Genomic DNA, 22,477 nt, shown 5'->3' on the forward strand with positions numbered 1-22,477 from the left:
AGGAGGACACATATTTGGCTGCAAAACTGCACATTTTGGCTCTTCATCCTATTTCTCTCCTCTGTCTCTCTCTGCCTGTGTCTAGTGTGGAGTGGTAATGACAATGGCATGTGTGTGTAATCAACAGCAGCTCCAGCACCTGTCTCATGGTGGTCATGCCCTCCCGGTGCCCCTCACCCCCCAACCTGCTGGGCTCCAACCCCCTCAACCCCCCCTGTCCACCGCGGGCAGCGCCAGCCTCCTGGCCCTCTCCTCTGCCCCCCTGCCCACCGCGGGCAGCGCCAGCCTCCTGGCCCTCTCCTCTGCCCTCGCTGCCCACCAGCTGCCCCTAAAGGACGACAAGAAACACAACGACAACAACAGAGGTAAACACTGACACTCTACTTAAGGTTGTAGTAGATAATCCTCTTTTTATTAGTTTATTTTGTTTTGTATATTTGTTTATGGAGACAGTTTTATATAGTAGAGACAGATGGTCTATAACAGGTTTCAGTAGTACTCTCTCTAGTAGAGACAGATGGTCTATAACAGGTTTCAGTAGTACTCTCTAGTAGAGACAGATGGTCTATAACAGGTTTCAGTAGTACTCTCTCTAGTAGAGACAGATGGTCTATAACAGGTTTCAGTAGTACTCTCTCTAGTAGAGACAGATGGTCTATAACAGGTTTCAGTAGTACTCTCTCTAGTAGAGACAGTTGGTCTATAACAGGTTTCAGTAGTACTCTCTCTAGTAGAGACAGATGGTCTATAACAGGTTTCAGTAGTACTCTCTCTAGTAGAGACATATGGTCTATAACAGGTTTCAGTAGTACTCTCTCTAGTAGAGACAGATGGTCTATAACAGGTTTCAGTAGTACTCTCTCTAGTAGAGACAGATGGTCTATAACAGGTTTCAGTAGTACTCTCTCTAGTAGAGACAGATGGTCTATAACAGGTTTCAGTAGTACTCTCTCTAGTAGAGACAGATGGTCTATAACAGGTTTCAGTAGTACTCTCTCTAGTAGAGACAGATGGTCTATAACAGGTTTCAGTAGTCCTCTCTCTAGTAGAGACAGATGGTCTATAACAGGTTTCAGTAGTAATCTCTCTAGTAGAGACAGATGGTCTATAACAGGTTTCAGTAGTACTCTCTCTAGTAGAGACAGATGGTCTATAACAGGTTTCAGTAGTACTCTCTCTAGTAGAGACAGATGGTCTATAACAGGTTTCAGTAGTACTCTCTAGTAGAGACAGATGGTCTATAACAGGTTTCAGTAGTACTCTCTAGTAGAGACAGATAGTCTATAACAGGTTTCAGTAGTACTCTCTCTAGTAGAGACAGATGGTCTATAACAGGTTTCAGTAGTACTCTCTCTAGTAGAGACAGATGGTCTATAACAGGTTTCAGTAGTACTCTCTCTAGTAGAGACAGATGGTCTATAACAGGTTTCAGTAGTACTCTCTCTAGTAGAGACAGTTGGTCTATAACAGGTTTCAGTAGTACTCTCTCTAGTATAGACAGATGGTCTATAACAGGTTTCAGTAGTACTCTCTCTAGTAGAGACAGTTGGTCTATAACAGGTTTCAGTAGTACTCTCTCTAGTAGAGACAGATGGTCTATAACAGGTTTCAGTAGTACTCTCTCTAGTAGAGACAGTTGGTCTATAACAGGTTTCAGTAGTACTCTCTCTAGTAGAGACAGATGGTCTATAACAGGTTTCAGTAGTACTCTCTCTAGTAAAGACAGATGGTCTATAACAGGTTTCAGTAGTACTCTCTCTAGTAGAGACAGATGGTCTATAACAGGTTTCAGTAGTACTCTCTCTAGTAGAGACAGATGGTCTATAACAGGTTTCAGTAGTACTCTCTAGTAGAGACAGATGGTCTATAACAGGTTTCAGTAGTACTCTCTAGTAGAGACAGATGGTCTATAACAGGTTTCAGTAGTACTCTCTCTAGTAGAGACAGATGGTCTATAACAGGTTTCAGTAGTCCTCTCTCTAGTAGAGACATATGGTCTATAACAGGTTTCAGTAGTACTCTCTCTAGTAGAGACATATGGTCTATAACAGGTTTCAGTAGTACTCTCTCTAGTAGAGACAGATGGTCTATAACAGGTTTCAGTAGTACTCTCTCTAGTAGAGACAGATGGTCTATAACAGGTTTCAGTAGTCCTCTCTAGTAGAGACAGATGGTCTATAACAGGTTTCAGTAGTACTCTCTCTAGTAGAGACAGATGGTCTATAACAGGTTTCAGTAGTACTCTCTAGTAGAGACAGATGGTCTATAACAGGTTTCAGTAGTACTCTCTAGTAGAGACAGATGGTCTATAACAGTTTCAGTAGTACTCTCTCTAGTAGAGACAGATGGTCTATAACAGGTTTCAGTAGTACTCTCTCTAGTGGAGACAGATGGTCTATAACAGGTTTCAGTAGTACTCTCTCTAGTAGAGACAGATGGTCTATAACAGGTTTCAGTAGTACTCTCTAGTAGAGACAGATGGTCTATAACAGGTTTCAGTAGTACTCTCTCTAGTAGAGACAGATGGTCTATAACAGGTTTCAGTAGTACTCTCTCTAGTAGAGACAGATGGTATATAACAGGTTTCAGTAGTACTCTCTCTAGTAGAGACAGATGGTCTATAACAGGTTTCAGTAGTACTCTCTCTAGTAGAGACATATGGTCTATAACAGGTTTCAGTAGTACTCTCTCTAGTAGAGACATATGGTCTATAACATGTTTCAGTAGTACTCTCTCTAGTAGAGACAGATGGTCTATACCAGGTTTCAGTAGTACTCTCTCTAGTAGAGACATATGGTCTATAACAGGTTTCAGTAGTACTCTCTCTAGTAGAGACAGATGGTCTATAACAGGTTTCAGTAGTACTCTCTCTAGTAGAGACATATGGTCTATAACAGGTTTCAGTAGTACTCTCTCTAGTAGAGACAGATGGTCTATAACAGGTTTCAGTAGTACTCTCTCTAGTAGAGACAGATGGTCTATAACAGGTTTCAGTAGTACTCTCTCTAGTAGAGACATATGGTCTATAACAGGTTTCAGTAGTACTCTCTCTAGTAGAGACATATGGTCTATAACAGGTTTCAGTAGTACTCTCTAGTAGAGACAGATGGTCTATAACAGGTTTCAGTAGTACTCTCTCTAGTAGAGACAGATGGTCTATAGCAGGTTTCAGTAGTACTCTCTCTAGTAGAGACAGATGGTCTATAACAGGTTTCAGTAGTACTCTCTCTAGTAGAGACATATGGTCTATAACAGGTTTCAGTAGTACTCTCTCTAGTAGAGACAGATGGTCTATAACAGGTTTCAGTAGTACTCTCTCTAGTAGAGACAGATGGTCTATAACAGGTTTCAGTAGTACTCTCTAGTAGAGACAGATGGTCTATAACAGGTTTCAGTAGTCCTCTCTCTAGTAGAGACAGATGGTCTATAACAGGTTTCAGTAGTACTCTCTCTAGTAGAGACAGATGGTCTATAACAGGTTTCAGTAGTACTCTCTCTAGTAGAGACAGATGGTCTATAACAGGTTTCAGTAGTACTCTCTCTAGTAGAGACAGATGGTCTATAACAGGTTTCAGTAGTCCTCTCTCTAGTAGAGACAGATGGTCTATAACAGGTTTCAGTAGTACTCTCTCTAGTAGAGACAGATGGTCTATAACAGGTTTCAGTAGTACTCTCTCTAGTAGAGACAGATGGTCTATAACAGGTTTCAGTAGTACTCTCTCTAGTAGAGACAGATGGTCTATAACAGGTTTCAGTAGTACTCTCTCTAGTAGAGACAGATGGTCTATAACAGGTTTCAGTAGTACTCTCTAGTAGAGACAGATGGTCTATAACAGGTTTCAGTAGTCCTCTCTCTAGTAGAGACATATGGTCTATAACATGTTTCAGTAGTACTCTCTCTAGTAGAGACAGATGGTCTATAACAGGTTTCAGTAGTACTCTCTCTAGTAGAGACAGATGGTATATAACAGGTTTCAGTAGTACTCTCTCTAGTAGAGACAGATGGTCTATAACAGGTTTCAGTAGTACTCTCTCTAGTAGAGACATATGGTCTATAACAGGTTTCAGTAGTACTCTCTCTAGTAGAGACAGATGGTCTATAACAGGTTTCAGTAGTACTCTCTCTAGTAGAGACAGATGGTATATAACAGGTTTCAGTAGTCCTCTCTCTAGTAGAGACAGATGGTATATAACAGGTTTCAGTAGTCCTCTCTCTAGTAGAGACAGATGGTCTATAACAGGTTTCAGTAGTACTCTCTCTAGTAGAGACATATGGTCTATAACAGGTTTCAGTAGTACTCTCTCTAGTAGAGACAGATGGTCTATAACAGGTTTCAGTAGTACTCTCTCTAGTAGAGACAGATGGTCTATAACAGGTTTCAGTAGTACTCTCTAGTAGAGACACATGGTCTATAACAGGTTTCAGTAGTCCTCTCTCTAGTAGAGACAGATGGTCTATAACAGGTTTCAGTAGTCCTCTCTCTAGTAGAGACAGATGGTCTATAACAGGTTTCAGTAGTCCTCTCTCTAGTAGAGACAGATGGTCTATAACAGGTTTCAGTAGTACTCTCTCTAGTAGAGACAGATGGTCTATAACAGGTTTCAGTAGTACTCTCTCTAGTAGAGACAGATGGTCTATAACAGGTTTCAGTAGTACTCTCTCTAGTAGAGACAGATGGTCTATAACAGGTTTCAGTAGTCCTCTCTCTAGTAGAGACATATGGTATATAACAGGTTTCAGTAGTCCTCTCTCTAGTAGAGACAGATGGTCTATAACAGGTTTCAGTAGTACTCTCTCTAGTAGAGACATATGGTCTATAACAGGTTTCAGTAGTACTCTCTCTAGTAGAGACAGATGGTCTATAACAGGTTTCAGTAGTACTCTCTCTAGTAGAGACAGATGGTCTATAACAGGTTTCAGTAGTACTCTCTCTAGTAGAGACAGATGGTCTATAACAGGTTTCAGTAGTACTCTCTCTAGTAGAGACAGATGGTCTATAACAGGTTTCAGTAGTACTCTCTCTAGTAGAGACAGATGGTCTATAACAGGTTTCAGTAGTACTCTCTCTAGTAGAGACAGATGGTCTATAACAGGTTTCAGTAGTACTCTCTCTAGTAGAGACAGATGGTCTATAACAGGTTTCAGTAGTACTCTCTCTAGTAGAGACATATGGTCTATAACAGGTTTCAGTAGTACTCTCTCTAGTAGAGACAGATGGTCTATAACAGGTTTCAGTAGTACTCTCTAGTAGAGACAGATGGTCTATAACAGGTTTCAGTAGTCCTCTCTCTAGTAGAGACAGATGGTCTATAACAGGTTTCAGTAGTACTCTCTCTAGTAGAGACAGATGGTCTATAACAGGTTTCAGTAGTACACTCTCTAGTACATGTTCTATAAACGGTTTTAGTAGTATTCTCCCTAGTACAATCAGATTCTTTAACAGGTTTCAGTATCACTCTCTAATGCAATCAGATGTTCAATAACAGGTTTCAGTTGTACACTCTCTTTTGCAATCAGATGTTCTATAACAAGTTGAATTAGTACTCTTTAGTACAGTCAGATGTTCGATAACAGGGTACTGTAGTACTCTCAAGTAGAGAGACGTTCTAAAAAAGGATTCAGTAGTACTCTGTAGTACATTCAGGTGTTCTTTAACACGTTTCAGTATTACTCTCTAGTACAGTAAGATGTTCTATGACAGGTTTTATATTTGAGATTCTTCAAATAGCCACCCTTTGCCTTGATGACATCTTTGCACACTCTTGGTATTCTCTCAATCAGCTTCAGCTAGAATGCTTTTCCAACAGTCTTGAAGGAGTTCCCACATATGCTGAGCACTTGCTGGCTGCTTTTCCTTCACTCTGCAGTCCAACTCATCCCAAACCATCTCAACTGGGTTGAGGTCGGGGGATTGTGGAGGCCAGGTCATCTGATGCAGCACTCCATCACTCTCCTTCTTGGTAAAATAGCCCTTACACAGCCTGGAGGTGTGTTGGGTCATTGTCCTGTTGAAAAGCAAATGATAGTCCCACTAAGCGCATACCAGATGGGATGGCATATCGCTGCAGAATGCTGTGGTAGCCATGCTGGTTAAGTGTGCCTTGAATTCTAAATAAATCACTGACAGTGTCACCAGCAAAGCACCCCCACACCATAACACCTCCTCCTCCATGCTTTACGGTGGGAAATACAAATGCGGAGATTTATTTTATTTTTTATTTCACCTTTTTTTTAACCAGGTAAGCCAGTTGAGAACAAGTTCTCATTTACAACTGCGACCTGGCCAAGATAAAGCAAAGCAGTGCGATAAAAACAACACAGAGTTACATATGGAATAAACATAAACAAAACATACAGTCAATAACACAATAGATAATTTATATACAGTGTGTGCAAATGTAGTAAGTTATGTAGGTAAGGCAATAAATAGGCTATAGTGCAAAATAATTACAATTTCGTATTAACACTGGAATGCTAGATGTGCAGAAGATGATGTGCAAATAGAGATACTGGGGTGCAAATGAGCAAAATAAATAACAATGTAAATAACAACATGGGGATGAGGTAGTTGGGTGGGCTAATTACAGATGGGCTGTGTACAGGTGCAGTGATCGGTAAGCTGCTCTGACAACTGTTGCCTAAAGTTAGTGAGGGAGATAAGTGTCTCCAGCTTCAGAGATTTTTGCAGTTCGTTCCAGTCATTTGCAGCAGAGAACTGGAAGGAATGGCGGCCAAAGGCGGTGTTGGCTTTGGGGATGACCAGTGAGATATACCTGCTGGAATGCATACTACGGGTGGGTGTTGCTATGGTGACCAATGATCTAAGATAAGGCGGGGATTTGCCTAGCAGTGATTTATAGATGGCCTGGTGCCAGTGGGTTTGGCGACGAATATGTAGTGAGGGCCAGCCAACGAGAGTGTACAGGTCACAATGGTGGGTAGTATTTGGGGCTTTGGTGACAAAACGGATGGCACTGTGATAGACTACATCCAATTTGCTGAGTAGAGTGTTGGAAGCTATTTTGTAAATGACATCGCCGAAGTCAAGGATCGGTAGGATAGTCAGTTTTACGAGGGCATGTTTAGCAGCATGAGTGAAGGAGGCTTTGTTGCGAAATAGGAAGCCGATTATTTGGATTGGAGATGCTTAATGTGAGTCTGGAAGGACAGTTTACGGTCTAACCAGACACCTACAGTGAGGGAAAAAAGTATTTGATCCCCTGCTGATTTTGTACGTTTGCCCACTGACAAAGAAATGATCAGTCTATAATTTTAATGGTAGGTTTATTTGAACAGTGAGAGACAGAATAACAACAACAAAATCCAGAAAAACGCATGTCAAAAATGTTATAAATTGATTTGCATTTTATTCCATTGGTCGTGTTTCTTGGCCCAAGCAAGTCCCTTCTTCTTATTGGTGTCCTTTAGTAGTGGTTTCTTTGCAACAATTCAACTATGAAGGCCTGATTCACACAGTCTCCTCTGAACAGTTGATTTTGAGATGTGTCTGTTACTTGAACTCTGTGAAGCATTTATTTGGGCTGCAATTTCTGAGGCTGGTAACTCTAATGAACTTATCCTCTGCAGCAGAGGTAACTCTGGTCTTCCATTCCTGTGCCGGTCCTCATGAGAGCCTGTTTCATCTGGTTTTTGCGACTGCACTTGAAGAAACTTTAAAAGTTATTTACATTTTCCGTATTGACTTACCTTCATGTCTTAAAATAATGATGAACCGTTGTTTCTCTTTGCTTATTTGAGCCTTGATGTAGAAATCTTCATCGAAATCTAGGTTAGTTATTGCTGTTCTGATGTCCAGAAGCTCTTTTCGATCAAAGGAAACGATGGCGGAAATATTATTTACAAAAAAAACTTTAAGATCTGCATCATAAAAAAAAAAAGAATTGCAGAATTGGTCAGGAGCTTGTAAAATGTGAACCTCGGCAAGACGGAGCTGCTCTTCCTCCCGGGGAAGGACTGCCCGCTCCATGATCTCGCCATCAAGGTTGACAACTCCATTGTGTCCTCCTCCCAGAGTGCAAAGAACCTTGGCGTGACCCTGTCCTCTGCGAACATCAAAGCAGTGACTCGCTCCTGCAGCGACATCTTGTCTCTTAGAGGCTGCTCGCCTACTAATCTCACTGCAACCCCCCTCTAGGTCTCTGATCACTACTTTGTTTCCTTTTCTGTCTCCCTTTCCTCCAACCCTAACCATTCAGCCCCTACCCAGAGTCATGCGACGTCGCAATCTTCGTTCACTCTCTCCCACTACTCTCTCCTCTTCTATCCTATCATCTCTCCCTTCTGCTAAATCCTTCTCCCTCCTGTTTCTTGATTCTGCCTCTTCAACCCTACTCTCTTCCCTTTCCGCATCCTATGACTCAGTCCCCTTTCCTCCCCTCCTGCTCCGTGGCTGAGTGACTCATTGCATGTTTACAAAACAGGGCTGTGCGAAACTGAGCAAAAATGGGGGGAAGCTAAACTTCCAGAGGACCGATCACCCCCTCCTCTCTCTTCCTCTGTATCCGCTGCTAAAGCCACTTTCTATCACTCTAAATGTCAAGCTTCTGCCTTCTGGAAACTATTTTCCACCTTCTCCTTCTTCCTTAATCCTACACCCCCTCCCTCCTTCCTCTCTGTGGACAACTTTGTCCCCACTTTGAAAAGAAGGTTGACAATATCCGCTCCTCATTCACTCAGAGTATTGAGTCCACTGGTCCCAATCCCACAGAACTACCCTACGCCTTGACCTCTTTCACCCCTCTCTCTCCTGATGAAATCCTGCAACTAGTGAGGTCCGGCCACTGGACAACATGCCCTCTTGACTCCATCCCCTCATCCCTTTTCCAGACCATCTCTGGATACCTTCTCCTATTCCTCACTTCCCTCATCAACTCATCCCTGACCACTGGCTTTGTCCCCTCTGACTTCAAAATTGCCTGAGTCGCTCCCCTCCTCAAGAAACCAACACTCGACTCCTCTGACGTAAAAAAACTACAGACCGGTATCGGCTTTTTTTTTTTTCTTTCTAAAACACTTAAGCATGCTGTCTCTGACCAACTCTCTCGCTATCTCTCTCAGAATGATTTTCTTGATCCTAACCAGTCAGGCTTCAAGACGGGTCACTCAACCGAGACTGCTCTTCTCTGTGTCACGGAGGCTCTCCGGATTTCTAAAGCTGACTCTCTCTCCTCTGTTCTCATCCTCCTAGATCTTTCCGCTGCCTTCGACACCATGAACCATCAGATCCTCCTCTCCATCCTATAATAATAATAATAATATGCCATTTAGCAGACGCTTTTATCCAAAGCGACTTACAGTCATGCGTGCATACATTTTTTGTGTATGGGTGGTCCCAGGGATCGAACCCACTACCTTGGCGTTACAAGCGCCGTGCTCTACCAGCTGAGCTACAGAGGACCTCTCAGGGCTGGGCTGGGCGTCAGGCTCTTGCATTGCATCCTACCTGGTAGGCCACTCCTACCAGGTAACGTGGAGAGGATCTGTGTCTGCACCACATACTCTCACTACTGGTGTCCCGCGGGGCTCGGTTCTAGGCCCTCTCCTCTTCTCTCTATACAACAAGTCACTCGGCTCCGTCATATCCTCACATGGTCTCTCCTATCATTGCTATGCGGATGACACTCAACTACTTTTCTCCAGATATCTCAGCTTGGATGTCGGCCCACCACCTCAAGCTCAACCTCGACAAGACTAAGCTGCTCTTCCTCCCGGGGAAGGCCTGCCCACTCCAAGACCTCTCATCACGGTTGACAACTCCACAGTGTACCCCTTCCTGAGTGCAAAGAACCTTGGGAGTTACCCTGGACAACACCCCCTGTCCTCTGCGAACATCAAAGCAGTGACTCGCTCCTGCAGCCACATCTTGTCTCTTGGTCCTCCCACCCCTACGGGAGGTCAGCTCCAGCCCAGTCCAAGCTCTTCTCTGTCCTGGCACCCCAATGGTGGAACCATCTTCCCCCTGAAGCTAGGACAGCAGAGTCCCTGCCCATCTTCAGAAAACATCTGAAACCCTACCTCTTCAAAGAGTATTTTAAATAATCCCATAGCACCCCTCCTCGCACCACCTCCTCACAACCCCCCCCCACCCCACCCCCCTCAAAAAAGCCTTTCATGAACAAACGTACTTGACACCTTCCCTTACTAGCTCTGACCTTGCTGATAACTACTTTGAGGAAAATGTACTTACTATTTAGCAGATGCTCTTATCCAGAGCGACTTACAGTTAGTGAGTGCATACATTATTTTTTTATTTTTTCATACTGGCCCCCCGTGGGAATCGAACCCACAACCCTGGCGTTACAAACCCCAACCAGAAGCCATGGATTACAGGAAACATCCGCACTGAGCTAAAGGGTAGAGCTGCCGCTTTCAAGGAACGGGACTCTAATCCGGACGCTTATAAGAAATCCCGCTATGACCTCCGACGAACCATCAAACAGGCAAAGAGTCAATACAGGTCTAAGATTGAATCATACTACACTGGCTCTGACGCTCGTCGGATGTGGCAGGGCTTGAAAACTATTACAGACTACAAAGGGAAGCACAGCCGCGAGCTGCCCAGTGACACAAGCCTACCAGACGAGCTAAACCACTTCTATGCTCGCTTCGAGGCAAGCAACACTGAAGCATGCATGAGAGCACCAGCTGTTCCGGATGACTATGTGATCACGCTCTCCGTAGCCGATGTGAGTAAGACTTTTAAGCAGGTCAACATTCACAAGGCCGCAGGGCCAGACGGATTACCAGGACGTGTACTCCGTGCATGTGCTGACCAACTGGCAAGTGTCTTCACTGACATTTTCAACATGTCCCTGACTGAGTCTGTAATACCAACATGTTTCAAGCAGACCACCATAGTCCCCGTGCCCAAGAACTCTAAGATAACCTGCCTAAATGACTACCGACCCGTAGCACTGACGTCTGTAGCCATGAAGTGCTTTGAAAGACTGGTCATGGCTCACATCAACAGCATAATCCCAGAAACCCTAGACCCACTCCAATTTGCATACCGCCCCAACAGATCCACAGATGATGCAATCTCTATCGCACTCCACACTGCCCTTTCCCACCTGGACAAGAGGAACACCTACGTGAGAATGCTATTCATTGACTACAGCTCAGCATTCAACACCATAGTGCCCTCTAAGCTCATCACTAAGCTAAGGATCCTGGGACTAAACACCTCCCTCTGCAACTGGATCCTGGACTTCCTGACGGGCCGCCCCCAGGTGGTAAGGGTAGGTAACAACACATCTGCCACACTGATCCTCAACACGGGGGCCCCTCAGGGGTGCGTGCTCAGTCCCCTCCTGTACTCTCTGTTCACCCATGACTGCATGGCCAGGCACGACTCCAACACCATCATTAAGTTTGCCGACGACACAACAGTGGTAGGCCTGATCACCGACAACGATGAGACAGCCTATAGGGAGGAGGTCAGAGATCTGGCCGTGTGGTGCCAGGACAACAACCTCTCCCTCAACGTGACCAAGACAAAGGAGATGATTGTGGACTACAGGAAAAAAAAGAGGACTGAGCACGCCCCCATTCTCATCGACAGGGCTGTAGTGGAACAGGTTGAGAGCTTCAAGTTCCTTGGTGTCCACATCACCAACGAACTATCATGGTCCAAACACACCAAGACAGTCGTGAAGAGGGCACGACAAAGCCTATTCCCCCTCAGGAGACTAAAAAGATTTGGCATGGGTCCTCAGATCCTCAAAAAATTATACAGCTGCACCATCGAGAGCATCCTGACTGGTTGCATCACCGCCTGGTATGGCAACTGCTTGGCCTCTGACCGCAAGGCACTACAGAGGGTAGTGCGTACGGCCCAGTACATCACTGGGGCAAAGCTTCCTGCCATCCAGGACCTCTATACCAGGCGGTGTCAGAGGAAGGCCCTCAAAATTGTCAAAGACTCCAGCCACCCTAGTCATAGACTGTTCTCTCTGCTACCGCACGGCAAGCGGTACCGGAGTGCCAAGTCTAGGTCCAAAAGACTTCTCAACAGCTTCTACCCCCAAGCCATAAGACTCCTGAACAGCTAATCATGGCTACCCGGACTATTTGCACTGCCCCCCCACCCCATCCTTTTTACGCCGCTGCTACTCTGTTAAGTATTTATGCATAGTCACTTTAACTCTACCCACATGTACATATTACCTCAACTACCTCAACTAGCCGGTGCCCCCGCACATTGACTCTGCAACGGTACCCCCCTGTATATATAGCCTCCCTACTGTCACTTTATTTTATTCTGCTCTTTTTTTCTCAACACTTTTTTTTGTTGTTGTTTTATTCTTACTTTTTTTGTTTAAAATAAATGCACTGTTGGTTAAGGGCTGTAAGTAAGCATTTCACTGTAATGTCTGCACCTGTTGTATTCGGCGCATGTGACCAATAAAATTTGATTTGATTTGAAACGCCATGCTCTACCAACTGAGCTACATCCCTGCCAGCCATTCCCTCCCCTACCCTGGACCAATTGTGCGCTGCCCCATGGGTCTCCCGGTCACGGCCGGCTACAACAGAGCCTGGATTCCAACCAGGATCTCTAGTTGCACAGCTAGCACTGCGATGCAGTGCCTTAGACCACTGCGCCACTCATACTATGACTGTCATATGCGGTTGTCCCACCTAGCTATCTTAAAATGAATGCAAGTCACTGCTAAATGACTATAATGGAAATGTAAAATGTAGTAGTGCTATGCTAAGCACTAGCCTAACTCCAGAGTAGCAGGGATAGACTAACTAGAGTAGAGAAGGTGTTAGCTTATCATGCTAACAGGCGCTACGTGGGCTTGTGTTAATCTCCATTTTGACCACAGCCTCAGTAGCATAGCTACTCCATTGTTAGCCTAAATGTCAGAGTTTAACAGCGCTAATCTGAATGAGCCCAATAGACAGAATACTCTGGATGTGTGTTTTACAGTGACCTGTGTTTAAGAGTGTGTGTAGTTATTTGTGTGTATGTGACATTTTATGGCTTATCTGAAGTTTTCTCTCTCTTTCTCACCCATTTGCTCCCTCCCTCTGTCTCTCTTCCCCTCTCTCTCTCTCTGACAATCCTTCAGACAGAGACTCAGTCAAGGTAAGACTTATTTTCCTTCTAATTCTTCTGGTGTCTTGTTAGGGAGAGAGAGAGAGAGAGTTCAGTGTTTTAGGTTAATTAGTCTCTACGTGGTCTGTTCTGTTCTTGCAGTCAAACATTTAGTTTGTTGAATACGCAATGAGATGATAAGCATGGCTTTCTTCACAGACTGAACACACACACACACACACACACACACACACACACACACACACACACACACACACACACACTGCTTAATTCATTTTATATGTACAGTGGGGGAAAAAAGTATTTAGTCAGCCACCAATTGTGCAAGTTCTCTCACTTAAAAAGATGAGAGAGGCCTGTAATTTTCATCATAGGTACACGTCAACTATGACAGACAAATTGAGAAAAAAAAATCCAGAAAATCACAATGTAGGATTTTTAATGAATTTATTTGCAAATTATGGTGGAAAATAAGTGTCCTGCTAAGCATTCAAAATGTAACGAGTGCTTTTGGGTGTCAAGGAAAATGTATGGAGTAAAAAGTACATTATTTTCTTTAGGAATGTAGTGAAGTAAAAGTAGTCAAAAATATTAATAGTAAAGTGCAGATACTCCAAAAACAATACTTAACTACTTATTTTTACTTAAGTACTTTACACCACTGACAAAATCCAACAATGTTGTCACAACCGTTCAATCAAACCAGCAACACTGTAATTATGTCATGTCATAGTATCGTGGGGACCAGGTTAGAGTTACTAGATAATTGGCTTGGTGACACGGAGTCTACATTCCGTTATGTCAAAGGAGATTACTGATGTTTATGATAGCATGATGGATGGACAGGATATATGACTTGGGGGTAAAGAGTAATAACATCAAAGAACGGGAGTGCCCATGATGATTACCAGATGTTCGTGGAGAGACTCGTAACAGAGTGTATATATAGAGAGAGTGGATCTTTGTTCTGGAGTGAGGGAGATGATAGAGGCAAAGCTCTGTCCTTCTGTTATAACTAACCATGGTACCATATTAAATATCTAATATTAACTCCCCATCAAAAGTGACTAAATATATCCTTACATTCGTAATCACTTATAATATAATATAATAATATGCCATTTAGCAGACGCTTTTATCCAAAGCGACTTACAGTCATGCGTGCATACATTTTTTTGTGTATGGGTGGTCCCGGGGATCGAACCCACTACCTTGGCGTTTCAAGCGCCGTGCTCTACCAGCTGAGCTACAGAGGACCACAAGCACTTGATACCCTAGAAACTCATCATAACAAACACAAACAAACTAATAAACAGATGTTTAGTTTCCTGAAAACAAGAATCAGACATTTCAAAACAGAACACAAACACAGTATCTGAGGTAACAGTGAGTAAGTAACAGATGTTGATGCGCCACAAGCTGGCGGAACCCTGTGGACGGTTGCCAGGGCAACAGGAGACCAAAGACCAGGAGCTTATTGGCTTCATAGAGTCTTACTGCAGGCCACGGAGTTAAACACCCCACCTGTCTGTGTGTGTGTGTGTGTTAGTGTGTGTGTGTTAGTGTGTGTGTGTGTGTGTGTTAGTGTGTGTGTGTGTGTGTGTGTGTTAGTGTGTGTGTGTTTGTGTGTGTTTGTGTGTGTGTGTGTGTGTCTCTTTGTAGTGTTGTAATGAAAGTCATTCATCTCTGTCTCTTTACTCAGCACCACACAACTGACTATTTAATATTGCAACAAACTTCGCACACACACACACACACACACAAACACACACACACACACACACACTAACACACACACACACACACACACACACAAACACACACACACACACACACACACACACACACACACACACACACACACACACACACACACACACACACACACACACACACCCGCAAAGACCTAGAGCCTGGTGTGACACACATCACAGAGGATTAGGAGTGGGAGGGGACCATGGAGTGGGAGGGGCCCATGGAGTGGGAGGGGCCCATGGAGTGGGAGGGGACCATGGAGTGGTAGGGGACCATGGAGTGGGAGGAGACCATGGAGTGGGAGGGGACCATGGAGTGGGAGGGGACCATGGAGTGGGAGGGGACCATGGAGTGGGAGGGGACCATGGAGTAGGAGGGGACCATGGAGTGGGAGGAGACCATGGAGTGGGAGGGGACCATGGAGTGGGAGGGGACCATGGAGTGGGAGGAGACCATGGAGTGGGAGGGGACCATGGAGTGGGAGGGGACCATGGAGTGGGAGGGGACCATGGAGTGGGAGGGGACCATGGAGTGGGAGTGGACCATGGAGTGGGAGGGGACCATGGAGTGCCTCTCCATCCTGTCCCAATCCAATACAAATCAAATCAAATTGTAAAAGAATGGAATTAAGAAATATATACAGTCAAATATTTGAGATTTTTCAAAGTAGCCACCCTTTGCCTTGATGACAGTTTTGCACACTCTTGGCATTCTCTCAACCAGCTTCATGAGGTAGTCACCTGGAATGCATTTCAATTAACAGGTGTGCCTTCTTCAAAGTTAATTTTTGGAATTTATTTCCTTCTTAATGCATTTGAGCCAAACAGTTGTGTTGTGACAAGGAAGGGGGGGGTATACAGAAGATAGCCTTATTTGGTAAAATATCAAGTCCATATTATGGCAAGAACAGCTCAAATAAGCAAAGAGAAACAACAGTCCATCATTACTTAAAGACATGAAGGTCAGTCAATACGGAATATTTCAAGACCCAGAGTTACCTCTGCTGCAGAGGATAAATTCATTAGTTACCAGCCTCAGAAATTGCAGCCCAAATAAATGCTTCATAGAGTTAAAGTCACAGACAGATCTCAACATCAACTGTTCAGAGGGGACTGTGTGAATCAGGCCTTCATGGTCGAATTGCTGCAAAGAAACCAATACTAAAGGACACCAATAAGAAGAAGAGACTTGCTTGGGCCAAGAAACACGAACAATGGACATTACACCGGTGGAAATGTCCAAATTTGAGATTTTTGGTTCAACCAGCCGTGTCTTTGTGAGACGCGGTGTGGGTGAACGGATGATCTCCGCATGTGTGGTTCCCACCGTGAAGCATGGAGGAGGAGGTGTGATAGTGTGGGGGTGCTTTGCTGGTGACACTGTCAGTGATTTATTTAGAATTCAAGGCACACTTAACCAGCATGGCTACCACAGCATTCTGCAGCGATACGCCATCCCATCTGGTTTGGGCTTAGTGGGACTATCATTTGTTTTTCAGCAGGACAATGACCCAACACACCTCCAGGCTGTGTAAGGGCTATTTTACCAAGAAGGAGAGTGATGGAGTGCTGCATCAGATGACCTGGCCTCCACAATCCCCCGACCTCAACCCAGTTGAGATGGTTTGGGATGAGTTGGACTGCAGAGTGAAGGAAAAGCAGCCAACAAGTGCTCAGCATATGTGGGAACTCTTTCAAGACTGTTGGAAAAGCATTCCAGGTGAAGCTGGTTGAGAGAATGCCAATAGTGTGCTACGCTGTCATCAAGGCAAAGGGTGGCTAATTGAAGAATCTAAAATATAAAATATATTTTGATTTGTTTAACACTTGTTTGGTTACTACATGATTCCATATGTGTTATTTCATAGTTTTGATGTCTTCACTATTATTCTACAATGTAAAAAATAGTAAAAATAAAGAAAAACCCTGGAATGAGTAGGTGTGTCCAAACTTTTGACTGGTACTGTAAATATTAGGACGAGCAATGTCAGAGTGGCATTGACTAAAATACAGTAGAATACAGTAGAATATAATACAGTATATACAGTGGGGGAAAAAAGTATTTAGTCAGCCACCAATTGTGCAAGTTCTCCCACTTAAAAAGATGAGAGAGGCCTGTAATTTTCATCATCGGTACACGTCAACTATGACAGACAAATTGAGAAGAAAAAAAATCAGAAAATCACATTGTAGGATTTTTTATGAATTTATTTGCAAATTATGGTGGAAAATAAGTATTTGGTCACCTACAAACAAGCAAGATTTCTGGCTCTCACAGACCTGTAACTTCTTCTTTAAGAGGCTCCTCTGTCCTCCACTCGTTACCTGTATTAATGGCACCTTTTTGAACTTGTTATCAGTATAAAAGACACCTGTCCATAACCTCAAACAGTCACACTCCAAACTCCACTATGGCCAAGACCAAAGAGCTGTCAAAGGACACCAGAAACAAAATTGTAGACCTGCACCAGGCTGGGAAGACTGAATCTGCAATAGGTAAGCAGCTTGGTTTGAAGAAATCAACTGTGGGAGCAATTATTAGGAAATGGAAGACATACAAGACCACTGATAATCTCCCTCGATCTGGGGCTCCACGCAAGATTTCACCCCGTGGGGTCAAAATGATCACAAGAACGGTGAGCAAAAATCCCAGAACCACACGGGGGGACCTAGTGAATGACCTGCAGAGATCTGGGACCAAAGTAACAAAGCCTACCATCAGTAACACAATACGCCGCCAGGGACTCAAATCCTGCAGTGCCAGACGTGTCCCCCTGCTTAAGCCAGTACATGTCCAGGCCCATCTGAAGTTTGCTAGAGTGCATTTGGATGATCCAGAAGAGGATTGGAAAAATGTCATATGGTCAGATGAAACCAAAATATAACTTTTTGGTAAAAACTCAACTCGTCGTGTTTGGAGGACAAAGAATGCTGAGTTGCATCCAAAGAACACCATACCTACTGTGAAGCATGGGGGTGGAAACATCATGCTTTGGGGCTGTTTTTCTGCAAAGGGACCAGGACGACTGATCCGTGTAAAGGAAAGAATGAATGGGGCCATGTATCGTGAGATTTTGAGTGAAAACCTCCTTCCATCAGCAAGGGCATTGAAGATGAAATGTGGCTGGGTCTTTCAGCATGACAATGATCCCAAACACACCGCCCGGGCAACAAAGGAGTGGCTTCGTAAGAAGCATTTCAAGGTCCTGGAGTGGCCTAGCCAGTCTCCAGATCTCAACCCCATAGAAAATCTTTGGAGGGAGTTGAAAGTCCGTGTTGCCCAGCGACAGCCCCAAAACATCACTGCTCTAGAGGAGATCTGCATGGAGGAATGGGCCAAAATACTAGCAATAGTGTGTGAAAACCTTGTGAAGACTTACAGAAAACGTTTGACCTGTGTCATTGCCAACAAAGGGTATATAACAAAGCATTGATAAACTTTTGTTATTGATCAAATACTTATTTTCCACCATATTTTGCAAATAAATTCATTAAAAATCCTACAATGTGATTTTCTGGAATGTTTTTTCTCTTTTGGTCTGTCATAGTTGACGTGTACCTATGATGAAAATTACAGGCCTCTCTCATCTTTTTAAGTGGGAGAACTTGCACAATTGGTGGCTGACTAAATACTTTTTTCCCCCACTGTAAGTATATTTAAAACCAAATACTTTTAAACTGTTACTCAAATAGTATTTTACTGGGTGACTTTTACTTGAGTCATTTTCAATTAAGGTATCTTTACTTTGACTCAAGTATGAAAATTGGGTACTATTTCCACAACTGGCTTTTGTAGTGATGTAGTGTTTGTTTGTGGTGCTGGTTTGATTGAACGGTTGTTACAATGTTGTTGGCTTTTGTAGCGATGTAGTGTTTGTTTGTCAGGTCTTTGTAGTTTTTTGTCAGGGCTTTGTAGTTTTCAAATCAAATCAAAATCAAATCAAATCAAAGTTATTGGTCACATACACATGGTTAGCAGATGTTATTGCGAGTGTAGCGAAATGCTTGTGCTTCTAGTTCCGACAGTGCAGCAATATCTAGCCAGTAATATCTAACAGTTCCACAACAAATATCTAATACACACAAATCTAATTAAAGGAATGGAATAAGAATATATAAATATATGGATGAGCAATGTCATTATCAGAGTGGCATAGGCTAAGATGCAATACACAGTGAGGGAAAAAAGTATTTGATCCCCTGCGGATTTTGTACGTTTGCCCACTGACAAAGACATGATCAGGCTATAATTGTAATGGTAGGTTTATTTGAACAGTGAGAGACAGAATAACAACAAATAAATCCAGAAAAATGCAAATCAAAAATAAATTGATTTGCATTTTAATGAGGGAAATAAGTATTTGACCCCTCTGCAAAACATGACTTAGTACTTGGTGGCAAAACCCTTGTTGGCAATCACAGAGGTCAGACATTTCTTGTATTTGGCCACCAGGTTTGCACACATCTCAGGAGGGATTTTGTTCCACTCCTCTTTGCAGATCTTCTCCAAGTCATTAAGGTTTCGAGGCTGACATTTGGCAACTCCAACCTTCAGCTCCCTCCACAAATTTTCTATGGGATTAAGGTCTGGAGACTGGCTAGGCCACTCCAGGACCTTAATGTGCTTCTTCTTGAGCCACGCCTTTGTTGCCTTGGCCGTGTGTTTTGGGTCATTGTCATGCTGGAATACCCATCCACAAACCATTTTCAATGCCCTGGCTGAGGGAAGGAGGTTCTCACCCAAGATTTGACGGTACATGGCCCAGTCCATCGTCCCTTTGATGCGGTGAAGTTGTCCTGTCCCCTTAGCAGAAAAACACACCCAAAGCATAATGTTTCCACCTCCATGTTTGACGGTGGGAATGGTGTTCTTGGGGTCATAGGCAGCATTCCTCCTCCTCCAAAAACGGCGAGTTGAGTTGATGCCAAAGAGCTCGATTTTGGTCTCATCTGACCACAACACTTTCACCCAGTTCTCCTCTGAATCGTGTGTTACCAATTGTTTTCTTGGTGACTATGGTCCCAGCTGCCTTGAGATCATTGACAAGATCCTCCCGTGTAGTTCTGGGCTGATTCCTCACCGTTCTCATGATCATTGCAACTCCACAAGGTGAGATCTTGCATGGCGCCCCAGGCCGAGGGAGATTGACAGTTATTTTGTGTTTCTTCCATTTGCGAATAATCGCACCAACTGTTGTCACCTTCTCACCAAGCTGCTTGACAATGGTCTTGTAGCCCATTCCAGCCTTGTGTAGGTCTACAATCTTGTCCCTGACATCCTTGGAGAGCTCTTTGGTCTTGGCCATGGTGGAGAGTTTGGAATCTGATTGATTGATTGCTTCTGTGGACAGGTGTATTTTATACAGGTAACAAGATGAGATTAGGAACACTCCCTTTAAGAGTGTGCTCCTAATCTCAGCTCGTTACCTGTATAAAATACACCTGGGAGCCAGAAATCTTTCTGATTGAGAGGGGGTCAAAAACTTATTTCCCTCATTAAAATGCTAATCAATTTATAACCTTTTTGACATGCGTTTTTCTGGATTTTGTTGTTGTTATTCTGTCTCTCACTGTTCAAATAAACATACCATTAAAATTATAGACTGATCATTTCTTTGTCAGTGGGCAAACGTTCAAAATCAGCAGGGGATCAAATACTTTTTTCCCTCACTGTAGATAGTATAGAATACAGTATATACAGTTGAAGTCGGAAGTTTACATACACTTAGGTTGGAGTCATTAAAACTCGTTATTCAACCACTCCACAAATGTATTGTTAACAAAGTATAGTTTTGGCAAGTCGGTTAGGACATCTACTTTGTGCATGACACAAGTCATTTTTCCAACAATTGTTTACAGACAGATTATTTCACTTATAATTCACTGTATCACAATTCCAGTGGGTCAGAAGTTTACATACACTAAGTTGACTGTGCCTTTAAACAGCTTGGAAAATTCCAGAAAATGATGTCATGGCTTTAGGAGCTTCTGATAGGCTAATTGACATCATTTGAGTCAATTGGAGGTGTACCTGTGGATGTATTGCAAGGCCTACCTTCAAACTCAGTGCCTCTTTGCTTGACATCATGGGAAAATCAAAATAAATCAGCCAAGACCTCAGAAAAAAAATTGTAGACCACCACAAGTCTGGTTAATCCTTGGGAGAAATTTCCAAACGCCTGAAGGTACCAAGGTCATCTGTACAAACAATAGTACGCAAGTATAAACACCATGGGACCACGCAGCCGTCATACTGCTCAGGAAGGAGACGCGTTCTGTCTCCTAGAGATGAACGTACTTTGGTGCGAAAAGTGCAAATCAATCCCAGAACAACAGCAAAGGACCTTGTGAAGATGCTGGAGGAAACAGGTACAAAAGTATCTATATCCACAGTAAAACGAGTCCTATATGGACATAACCTGAAATGCCGCTCAGCAAGGAAGAAGCCACTGCTACAAAACCACCATAAAAAAGCCAGACTACGGTTTGTAACTGCACATGGAGACAAAGATCGTAATTTTTAGTTAAATGTCCTCTGGTCTGATGAAACAAAAATAGAACTGTTTGGCCATAATGACCATCGTTATGTTTGGAGGAAAAAGGGGGAAGTTGCAAGCCGAAGAACACCTTCCCAACCGTGAAGCACGGGGGTGGCAGCATCATGCTGTGGGGGTGCTTTGCTGCAGGAGGGACTGGTGCACTTCAGAAAATAGATGGCATCATGAGGAAGGAAATTTACGTGGATATATTGAAGCAAAAGCTCAAGACATCAGTCAGGAAGTTAAAGCTTGGTCTCAAATGGGTCTTCCAAATGGACAATGACCCCAAGCATAATTCCAAAGTTGTGGCAAAATGGCTGAAGGACAACAAAGTCAAGGTATTGGAGTGGCCATCACAAAGCCCTGACCTCAATCCTATAGAAAATGTGTGGGCAGAACTGAAAAAGCGTGTGCGAACACGGAGGCCTCCAAACCTGACTCAGTTACACCAGCTCTGTCAGGAGGAATGGGCCAAAATTCACCCAACTTATTGTGGGAAGCTTGTGGAAGGCTACCCGAAACCTTTGACCCAAGTTAAACAATTTAAAGGCAATGCTACCAAATACTAATTGAGTGTATGTAAACTTCTGACCCACTGGGAATGTGATGAAAGAAATAAAAGCTTAAATAAATAATTCTCTCTACTATTATTCTGACATTTCACGTTCTTAAAATAAAGTGTTGATCCTAACTGACCTAAGACAGGGAATTTTTACTAGGATTAAATGTCAAGAATTGTGAAAAACTGAGTTTAAATGTATTTGGCTAAGGTGTATGTAAACTTTTGACTTCAACTGTACATATGAGATGGGTAATGCAAGATATGCAAACATTATTAAGATAGTATATAATACATTATATACATATGAGATGGGTAATGCAAGATATGTAAACATTATTAAAGTGCCATTATTAAAGTGAATAGTGTTCCATTTATTAAAAGTGGCCAGTGATTTTCAAGTCTGTATGTAAGCAGCAGCCTCTCTGTGCTAGTTTTATCAGGTCTGTCGTTTTTTGGCAGGTCTTTGTAGTTTTTTGTCAGGTCTTTGTAGTTCTTTGGCAGGTCTTTGTAGTTTTTTGTCAGGTCTTTGTAGTTCTT

General features: G+C 43.3%; 1 protein-coding gene across 1 annotated transcript in view; it reads left to right on the forward strand.

Annotated features, from left to right (window-relative positions):
- LOC311124203 (transducin-like enhancer protein 4) overlaps window positions 1-22,477 on the forward strand; it is a gene marked incomplete at both ends in the record, with an annotated part of 114,926 nt that overhangs the window by 68,838 nt on the left and 23,611 nt on the right. The window contains 2 exons of the mRNA XM_084198394.1: window positions 122-365; window positions 13,099-13,115. Coding sequence (XP_084054520.1) covers window positions 122-365; window positions 13,099-13,115 — 261 coding nt within the window. The remainder of the gene's footprint in view (window positions 1-121; window positions 366-13,098; window positions 13,116-22,477) is intronic.

The sequence above is a fragment of the Coregonus lavaretus genome (assembly GCF_964263955.1).
Source record: "Coregonus lavaretus genome assembly, contig: HAP1_SCAFFOLD_364, whole genome shotgun sequence".
NCBI classification, from domain to species: Eukaryota; Metazoa; Chordata; class Actinopteri; order Salmoniformes; family Salmonidae; genus Coregonus; species Coregonus lavaretus.